The sequence below is a fragment of the Sander vitreus genome, chromosome 15 (genome assembly GCF_031162955.1).
Source record: "Sander vitreus isolate 19-12246 chromosome 15, sanVit1, whole genome shotgun sequence".
NCBI classification, from domain to species: domain Eukaryota; kingdom Metazoa; phylum Chordata; class Actinopteri; order Perciformes; family Percidae; genus Sander; species Sander vitreus.
The window spans coordinates 10,661,133-10,671,718 of NC_135869.1; the positions used below are offsets into that span (position 1 = coordinate 10,661,133).

General features: G+C 38.7%; 1 protein-coding gene across 2 annotated transcripts; it reads right to left on the bottom strand.

Annotated features, from left to right (window-relative positions):
• Positions 1-4: 4 nt before the first annotated feature.
• coro1a (coronin, actin binding protein, 1A) lies at positions 5-10,065 on the bottom strand. Of its 2 annotated transcripts, none has more exons than XM_078270504.1 (11): positions 9,955-10,065; positions 8,497-8,700; positions 6,402-6,524; positions 6,120-6,249; positions 4,892-5,073; positions 3,740-3,859; positions 2,149-2,253; positions 1,921-2,066; positions 1,689-1,746; positions 1,380-1,595; positions 5-366 (listed from the first exon to the last, which is right to left on the bottom strand). In XM_078270504.1, exons 2-11 carry the CDS (start codon positions 8,692-8,694, stop codon positions 274-276), a joined length of 1,371 nt encoding a protein of 456 aa, XP_078126630.1. In that variant the 5' UTR covers positions 8,695-8,700; positions 9,955-10,065; the 3' UTR covers positions 5-273. The 2 variants fall into 2 exon arrangements, with proteins under 2 accessions (XP_078126630.1, XP_078126631.1); XM_078270505.1 differs by lacking the exon at positions 9,955-10,065 and adding an exon at positions 8,873-8,895.
• Between the last annotated feature and the right edge of the window lie 521 nt (positions 10,066-10,586).

Here is a 10,586-nt window from a genome sequence, read left to right on the forward strand (position 1 = left end):
AGTATTTTGAAAATACAGAGGATTTTATTTCAAACTAAAAGCATATATTAAAATAGGAATTTTTAAAATTGATCAGACAAACCAAGTAAACAAATTCAAGCTTCAAAGAAAAATGAAGTTTCATAACAGCTGTAGGTTTCAATCTCTCCCTTTGTCTCACTACAATCAGATTTACAACAGCCCACTCTTCTCTCACTGTCTTTTTTCCCCCCACTGTTTCGCTCTTGACTTTTGACTTTGATTTATTGTTCTTGTTTATCAAACTTCCCTAGTTTAATGCTTGCTCTCCAGCTCCTTCACACGGTTGGTCAGCTCCTCTATCTCTGCTTTCAGGTCTTTCACCTCCTTTCTCAAGGACTGAACCTCCTGAGAGACAGACAGACAGACACAGGTAGAGTGATGATGTGATGGAGAATGTTTGATTACACATATATTATGGAATTGGTCAATACTTTTTGTTGTCTAGGTTGCAGTCGGACAAATTTTCAAGCCAATAATAAAATTGTAAGAGGATTTTCTGGAGCAATAAAAATGGCTACATGTAGTATCCAGTAACTGTAAAAAATACTTTGGGCACGAGTAAAAACTCAGCATCCAAAATATTACAAAATACTTTAAAAGTACAGAAGCCGTATCAGTAAAATGTACTTAAAGCATCAAAACTAAAAATACCATTATGCACGAGTTTTATATTATTATATATTTTGTTATTTAATAATTATTACTGATCATTGCATTACTTTATTACTGACACCTTAATGTGTAAGTAGCACACTGTTTAGCTAGTACATGCGGTACTTTAATGTATCCAAATGCACTATATTTCATATTTAAAAGGCCCTGAACACCCACACAGGTGTTCATAGTTAATGTGGCTGATTGGACCTTTTCCAGGACTCTGTGGGTGTGGTTAGACTGAGTGATTGACATCTTCCTGAGTCCACTGTTAGTGTTGTTGCACCTGTTGGGGTGGGACAAATGACACCTTTGTCATCCTTATTGGTAGAAAGAATTTGGGACCTAATAAGTTCCCATCAAAGCTCTGGTCCACCTTCAACCTGAAAAGAGTCTAATCAGCCAGAATACCTGAAAACACCTGTGTGGGTGTTCAGAGGCTTTAAGTTGAAATGAAGTTGATATTTGAATTTAAAACATTATTATACAAAGTAACTGGTGACTAAAGCTGTTAAATAAATGTTTGTCTCAGAGATGTAGTGGAGCAGAAGTATAAAGGAGCACACAATGGAAACACTTCAGTGAAGTACAAGTGAAATGTGTTAATTACAGTACTTGAGTAAATGTACTTTGTAAGTAAATGTACACCACTGCAACTTTTGAACCCTAAATGTAACAAAAATATTTAGCTTTGTGTGTCTCACCCCACTGTTGTCCTGTTGTTTCCCAGCAGAAGCAGCCGTGGTCTTCAGAAGAGTCTTGTGAACTTTGAACTCCTTGGTTTTGGTGGTTGCTACAAACCCGTCCTTTAGAGAGATCATAATAGGCTTGCCTTCTTTTCCTTGAAACCACTCATCAGCTTCGACTGAAGGCTCAGGGCCGACGGTGTCTGGGTACAGATCCTCCTGGAACAGATCAGACTGCACAGGCAGAAAAGTTTCGAGTGAGTTAAAGACAGAAATGCACAAATGAACTTATTTTGACTGATAAAAGTATATAGTGTAGATTTGTACCTTGCGTGGCACCGTCATGACTATAGGCTCACATTTCCTCTCGTGGAGTTTGTAGAACCTGAAGGTAGAAATATTGGTTCATATTTTAGGTTGTTGTGTCAGCCTAGATTAAGATAATAAGTTTCTTTTGGAGAAAGTAGATAAATTTGATCACAAAAAAGACTGTAGTACAGAGCTCGCGTAGCTAAAAACACTGAGCTACTTTTGGATTACTAAAAATGAATGTCTTTACCTGGCAATTTCACATTTGTTGACCTCCAGGCCTCTCTTAGGCATGTATCCCATCCCCTTCTGGCTCTCCTTGCTGCCGTACATGGACAGGTAGTGGACATAAGGAGCTTCATCTGTCACCTCGAAGTAACGGATACTGCTGTCCCCCTGTGAAGAAGATGTGAGTGTCAGCTGTATGTGTCTGTGAGACAGACACAGAAAGACATTTGTTTCAACATCTAAATCTAACCTTGCCACAGAGGTAGACGACGCCAGTGTCTGGGTCAAAAAATGGCAGAAGGACGCCACTACTGGTGTCCAGTTCCTGCAGGGTCAGCGGCTCTCCAAAGTTCTTCTGTTAAAAGAAATTCAGATACAAAAGAATTATACGTTTGATTATCATTACAATATAACATCTTGTATGAAAAAGGCTGCTCGAGCAGAACAGACTGCAGGTAAGCCAAGGACTTAATCAAGATTAATGTGGGATTTTGCAGAGCAATACTACCCATAATGCTGTAAGATTTAAGTTGTGAAACAGCAGTGGTGTAAATACAGTAAATAACTCCCTAATAACAGATTACTAACATTTTAAAAGTGCCACAAAACTGTCTAACAAGTCCAACTGTCAAGATTTTTTCAAATTATGTCTAAAAAATAAAATCCCCTTAAATGTGTTTCTTATTGCTATTTCACTTGGATGTTTGAGCTTCACTGTGCAGAAGGATGTATTACACACAGTTTGACACTAGAAGGCTGAACTCACGTTTATCTGCTAAAATTATGCAATTTAACAAATTCTTAACAAGGTGACTAAATACGTTTTGTATAAAATCCATATCAGACACTAATTGTTATCCAAAGAAGAGCTGTTTAATTTGTTATCCAAAGCACAGTTGTTTAAACACATCTGGAGGGGATCTTTAAAGGCCCTAAAAAACGGTTTTCTTACTACGTGTACTAACCTCTCTGCCAAAGTTCGAACTGTTTTAGATTAAGAACAAAACATTTTTATCAAAATATGAAACCCTTTCTTAGAATATCCTGCTATCATGAATAACGTCACTACTGCTGCTTTTTTGTTTTCTTTTATAACTTAACCTTATCACTTTTGTGTATTTTTTTCTTCTTTACGTGAATGGGAATTTCACATGGCTTTTGTTTACCTTTTGATTATTTTTATATGTGTGTAGAAATCTTAATAAAATATTGTAAAAAAAAAAAAAAAAAATGTCATAAGGTTTTTTTCTTTATTTTGGTTTTGTCTGTGCTCTTCTCAATGGTTTAAAGTGGGCAAGACCCAGTTGGAAAAATGTGATGACATTCCTAATAATAATAACAATTTATACTTTATTAATCCCACAAGGGAAATTACAATGTTTCACTCTGTTGTTGTTATTATTATTATTATACACATTACACACAGGCCTGAATTACACACACACATGCACTAATGGAGAGATGTCAGAGTGAGGGGACTGCCCATGGAAAGGCACCCCAAGCAGTTGGGGGTTCGGTGCCTTGCTCAAGAGCACCTTGGCAGTGCCCAGGAGGTGAACTGGCACCTCTCCAGCTACCAGTCCACCACCATACATTGGTCCGTATGGGGACTTGAGCCAGCAACCCTCCGGTTCCCAAACCAACTCCCTACTGACTGAGCTACTGCCACCCTACCAATCAATCAGATGAAATGTTATTGCTCATGTTTCCAGGCCAGTGTAAGTCAAATCTAGTCAAAAATAACATGAATCTTAGTAAAGTGAAAACGATTTTGAGCCTGAGAGACAGCAGAGACTGAGACAAAAGTCTTGAACTTGAACATGCAGGTTGTTGACACTTACTGGGTCCCACAGCGCCACCTGTCTCTCACTCATGCGACTGAAGCCGGTAGTGAGGATCTTACCATCGGCAACAAACACGGCCCTGACAGGCCTGGAGCCCTCATGAGGCTTCTCCTTCTCCTGTAGGGGTGTGAGGCAGAGCAGAGCAGAGGTGGAGGTGTTACAGACAGAGATATTTACTGAATCCAATTCACCACTACTGTGCTTCCCACTTTTGTGCTCTGACCAGAGCTACGTTCTTGATGAAAATAGAATTACTCAATATGAGTAGTAAAAACAAGTAAATATTATTACATTTTAAATGATTTAATACTATGAAAATATCAAAAATAATTGTCTTATTATATTTCTTATGTTCTAGAGCAAAAAAATAGTACAAATAAATTAAGAGATTATTAACAATGAATTAGATTATGCTGCTGATTAAAAAGGTTACATTTCAGACTCAAAAGTTGAATAGTGAATGAGTGCTGTATGACTGCTGGCTGTCTCTATGTTAGTCCTATGTCACCTGCCTAGGGACTGCAGATGAAAAGTTATTTTTACTAATTCTGGCATATTTACATGGTGTTTTTTGTACAACAATGTTCATAAATATGCATGGTCCCTATCCAATAAACCAATAACATAAAAATAAAAAGTAAAATTCCTAAAGTTTAGCACTGAAATTCAACAAATTGCTGCATATAGAAGCAGAATAGCAATGAAAACAATCTTCATTCATTATCATATCCTAGCTGTGTTACTGAAAGAAAACACTCACAAATTATAGAAAATACAACTGTCGTATCATTCAACAATTAGTCAATTAATCAATTAGTCGATGGAAAGAAAATGAATCTGCAATCATTTGAATGATCGATTAATCGTTTAAGCCATTCTTCAAGCAATGCCAAACATTTGCATCATCGCAAGTGTGAAAATGTGTAGCCTTTTTTGTCTTACATTTTAGTAAACTGAATATCTGTGGGTGTTGGTAAGGGAAAAAAAGCAATTTGAGAAATTGTGTGATTTTTCATAATTTCCTGAACTTTAGATTGCAGTCTGAATCATTATGGCCTGTGAGTTAAATGTCCCTCCAGATGTTTGCAGAGAAATGCAATTGAAGACTTGTTTGGTAAAGCTGCAGTATGGAGTTACAGGGAAACCTACAATGATGACGGTGCCCTTGCGTGGGTCCAGCACCCGCATGGTCTTGTCCTTGCAGGAGGTGAGAATCTGGGAGCCGTCCTGGTTCCAGCAGGCGCTGTAGATGAGGTCAGGGTGAACGCTGTCGATCCTCACCACTGCCTCCCCACGAGCCACATTCCACAGGATCACCACGTTATCACAGCCTGCATGGACAAAACAGTGACCAAAATGGGAAATGAAAAGACGCTTCACCGTGGGCCATTATAAGGTAATTAATCTACAGTATGAATCAAATTATTCCAGGTAAGTAACACAGTAGTAGTCAGCCTTATTTTCTCATTACAAACATTACACGTTTTGGCATGCGTGATTCAAGCTCTATACCCAAGTAATGAAAGTATTCACATTGACTTTCATAAACAGTCAGAGCTTCTCTGTTCCTTCCTAGAAAATATCCTCTGATACACATGTTCAACATTTCTGCTGTGCTTGGAATACACAACAGCAGTGACAGTTGCTATGACTACACAGAAAAGAGAAGAGCACCACATAAAGAACCCTGCACTTTTTTATTATCTTGTAATGGTCTTAAAATCTGGAACATCCATAAATCAAAGCTTTGTACTGTATATTAGCAGTAGTTAGAGCTGGTTGATAATTCAATTATTCATCATCATATCATCACATTTTTTTTAAAGATTATTTTTGGGCATTTTAAGCCTTTATTTTTAAAGGACAGCTGAAGACATGAAAGGGGCGAGAGAGGGAGAATGACATTCAGCAAAGGGCTGCAGGTCGGAGTCAAACCCGCGGCCGCTGCGTCGAGGAGTAAACCTCTATATATGGGCGCACGCTCTACCAGGTGAGCTACCTTGATATTATCAATTTCAACCACATTGCCCAGTCCTCTCTTTCTCTCTCTCTCTCTACTCTCAGCCGTTGGTAGTATAATTTAGTAAGGGTTTGCTGTCTTAACACTGTTACACAGACAGACTGAGGGGTTTAAGGAGTCCTGGTAATGCTGTGAACTGAAGTGTCAACAAGAGCGTTCAGAGTGAACAAAGTGGGTGGAGGCTGAAATAACTTCCTGTTCATCGAAGGTCTTAGTCTCATTCAACAAAACATCTGTGACATTATACCACCCCGGTTCCTCAAATATACAAGCTAAGAGCTCTCTGTCAGATCATGTAAATGGAGCTGTGGTGGCAGGTGCTCCTGTGGTTTCAGCAGGTTTATGAGGGTGTAGTACCTGCACTCATCAGCACATTGTGGGCGGTGGGGTGCCAGCTCAGGATGCCAACACGTTTGGAGTGGCCGTCCAGCTTGACAACAGGATTTGTGAGTGGCGTAGTCAGCCCGCCGTCCGGGATCTCCCAAATCTATTTACCAAGGAAACAATTTAGACTCTGCATTTACACACATTAAAAGATAGCATTACAGTAGGCCTACGACGTCACGTCATGCTTTAGTGCAAACTGAAATGCTTGAAAGATGGAACTGAAAGATGCCGTTACAATACAGCAATGCTTACCATGACACTGCAGTCCTCAGAGCCACTGGCAATGATGTTGTCATTGTGAGGACAAAACTCGATGTCCAGGACCGGTCCTGTGTGGCCGCACACAGTGGGGTAGGACATGTCGATACGTCCTGTCTGCAGAGACAGAAACATAAAGACGGGTGGTGAATACAACTCCCAAAAAATCTCATCCCCAGTGGGGAAAGGGTTACACACAACTATGATGGAGTAAAAAACTAAATGATTTAGTCAATGTAGGAGGATGAAGTTGATAATCAGCTGATACAGCTATGCCTCCAATTACTCCTAATGTCTAGTAACTGGGTTAGAGAGGAGATCAGGGCCAAGGAGATGAAATCCCATGGTTCCTCAATTTCTCCTTCCATGACCCAATCTGGGCTGCCCTCCCTCGAAAACATCATGCCTCACCCAGGGCATCATTTTATTTATTATTTATTTAACCTTTATTTAACCAGGAAAATACTCATTGAGATTAAGAATCTCTTTTACAAGAATGTCTTGGCCAAGACAGGCTGCAGCACAGAGTTTCAGACATAAAACATATAACAATTCACAATGAAAATACATAATAAATTACAGGATCATAAAATATCAAGATATTCAACAATGTTCGCCAGAAGTTATCTACATCAGGGATCAAACAGATCAATCAGTCAAAGACATTTACAGCCAGATGTGCCTGCCTCCATGTCAGTCAAAATGACTTTAAAAACATCTAGTGAGACCAATTCACGAAGGTTCAGGCAATTTTGCAAATTGTTCCAGGGAGCAGCATATTTAAACGCCCTTTTACCCAGCTGCAGTGCAGACTTTAGGAACAGATAACAGGAATAAGCCCTGGGAACATGAAAACGTCATAACGATTAATTTAATGTTTTATCTGAAATATTCTGAAAAGACATTTTTTGAGCACTTTTTCTATCATACTGTATCGTCTGGCTTGTTTATTAACTAACTGATTTGTTAGTAAAAAAAGAAAATGAGATGAGATAAACATAATAGCACCAATATTCATCTCAAAACAGAATTTCCATGTCTGCAGTACATTTCTCTGCAATTTCACGCCCACTGGTCCTTTAACAAATCTTTTCCCTTTGAGAATTGTATACTCGAGAGGTTAGACCATGAATAATGTGGATTCTGCAGTAATCACCGAGATAAATTTAAAACTTTATGCATAGAATGCAAATTAAAAACTTTTTTCACAGTCATCTGGCCAAAGTATTAAAGTATGGTGGAAAACCAGTAGGAATAATATGGCCTAGAATGATTTATGATTATCACATTTTTGTCAGTATTTTCCAGCAGTATTTCACAATATTTCCTAGTGATATAATTGATTAAATTAACATGACTTGATCTGGATGAGTGGAATCAAATGTATGAATGGATTTATCAATGATATTATATACCTGACATTAGTGCCTACAGCAGGCAAGAGAGAATATTTAAGACTTTTGTAAATAAAAGTAAGACAGCCTTCTTTTTGAAGAAACTGATATCAATGCGTTTTAAGACTTTTCAAGACGTGCAGATTCCCTATGTATATAGTAAAAATGCCCAAGCCTAGGTGTACATGTAGGTGATCCAATGCAAAGCTTCGTTAAGCACACATACTTTGACAAATTTAGATGTTCTGATGGCCATAAACAAGGCTACAAGGTTTGCAATTTTCCACTTTTTCAGGCACATGAAATTCAATAAAGAGGTTTCAAGCCACCTAACGTACTGCATAAGTGACTGCAGAATAACTGGGTTGAAGCCACATCCTGCCCTGACTGAACTGACAATGAACTCCTAATATGGTGAAAACTTCTCAAAAGCAACGCGAGTGACGTGTAGAAAGACTCAAAGTCTGCATCAAACTTCCTTATTCAGCTGAATGTGTGATGGTGACAGGCAGAGTTCAAATGTAAGCATGGTGTTGAAACAAAAAAACATCACACCAATTTGGATTTGAAATGATCAACACATCCAAAAATGGTATTATGAGGACACAAAGAGCAAAGCAGCAGATATAATAAGATATAATAAGAATAAGAATAATCTTTGTGCCAATACAACCAGGGTGTTTCCTGTGACCCACCTTGCTCAGGGGCAACACCATGAAGGCTCCGCCGCCACTGGCGTCCACAATCATGGCCACAAACTTGGGGTTAACAGAGCAAAAGTTGCTGTCCCACGTCATCTGGGAGATTCGGATGTCATCGTAGCATTGGTCAGCTTTGACAGCCTGGCCAAAGACGTGACGGAACTTACTGGACCTCACAACCTTCCTGGACATGGTGAACTGGAAAGAAAGAATGGTTAACATTAGGTAATGCTCAGAATAAAAAATAAAAAAGGCATAATTTTATGTGCAGGAAGCCTGTAGTAAAATAATCTCTAACAGTGGAAAGAGATCTATAGCTGTGCATTTTAAAAGCACACCAAATGTCATAGTTTGAATGCAAAAAAGTTACCCGTTGTAATTTCCTTTCTGTTTATGCGTCTAGATTTCAAGTGGAAATAATAAACTGACCGACTCAAAGCTGACGAAACAGATGAAGGACACGACAGAGGAAAGCTATAAAAAAAGAGGAAGCAAAAGCTTTCACAACTGCTTCCTCTAGTCTGTCTGTGACTGCTACTCTGTCCCCTTATCTCTCTTTAATTTGGGATTCTGTGTGTTACTTGAATAATTGTGAATGCTGAAGACAGTTGTACAAGACAACAGTATGAAGAAAACAACACTATTTACCATCAGTTGAGCTGCACATGCTGTATGCCTGAGAAGGTTGATGAGCTACCCAAAGTGGCAGTTACACCACATCCTTTAGAGTGAGCAGCAAAACAACCAACCATTCTTTTTTGCCAAATTTGTCGTTCACACACACTCATGCTCTCAATGATTTCCCCACAGGTATACATACTTGCAAATACATATTTTAGCAAGTCACAAGTTAAATAACATACAATTAATGCATCCTTTACAAAAACAGATGTGTTAAGCCTCAAATCATGCAGAAGTTCAATCAAAACCAGCTGCAAAATAAACAAACTCTGCACCATTTAGCAACACTTCCACCAATGAAATACACTAAATATGTTTTGCTTTACCTCCATTAGTAGATTTTACTTCCTGAAATCTGCAGCCGCGCCTAAACTCAGACTCAGAAGAGTACAACAGCTTTGCTGCATGTGTATCACAAGACCTCTTTGGCTGCTCTGCACCTAATTTAATAATCCTTTATAGAGTAAGCCGTAATTTTATTAGGAACCTAAATGCATGTCAATAATCTTTCTCTGCCGCTGCCTGTATCTGTTGTAATGGAAAACATTGCCTGGTACAAAGGAAACAATTCACTAACTCGAAACAGGAGAACTCAAGCCATGAGGAACATGAGGATCAGAGATGCTAGATTCAAATGAATATTACGTTCTGTTATCTCTACCTATCATATAATAAATGTACCTATTATAGATAATAAACTGATATCTTCCCAGATGTTTTAAGGTGTAAACAAACTGTGTGAAAAACTGCAGACAGATGTTTCAGGCCTACCTGGTAGTCGTATGGGGGCGATTCAGCTCAAGGAGTTTCGGCAGAGCACCAAACACCCTGCCACCAGAATGAGGACTTAGAGGAGACTGTAGGTTAAAGTACATTACAAAACGACATGGAGGAAGTGAGAGTTTCAAATGAACGTGGAAGTGGGAGGTGTTATGTGTGACATTTCAAGGGCTGAAAAACTGAAGGCGGCAAGATGACGGGGAAGACAGTGAGAGTTGTACGTGATCTTTTTTAAGATTAAATCAAGATAAAAATGTCAGGGCAATGCACACAGTGATCGTGTGTAGATCAATCGGTCAAAAGCAGATTCAGGCCCTCGTTGCCTCCTACATTTCTGAAAATTACAGTGATCATTAAAAGGGTTGAAAAGCATGCCCAGGTCACAGAAGTGCAGTTTACCCTGAAATCTGAGAGGAAAAGGTTTGATGAGACAGCTGACAAACTGTCAGGGGTAATAAAATGCTTCAATATAATTTATTCTTGACTATTTGTCCTCTGATTTCACCCAAAAAAGTTTGCTTTTTCAAGCTAAATTATATATTGGAGGTCTACTGAGGAAAAAGCAGATAATATATATATGACCATTCTTAAATTCTCTCATTTTTTACAGATTTTGTAAAAAC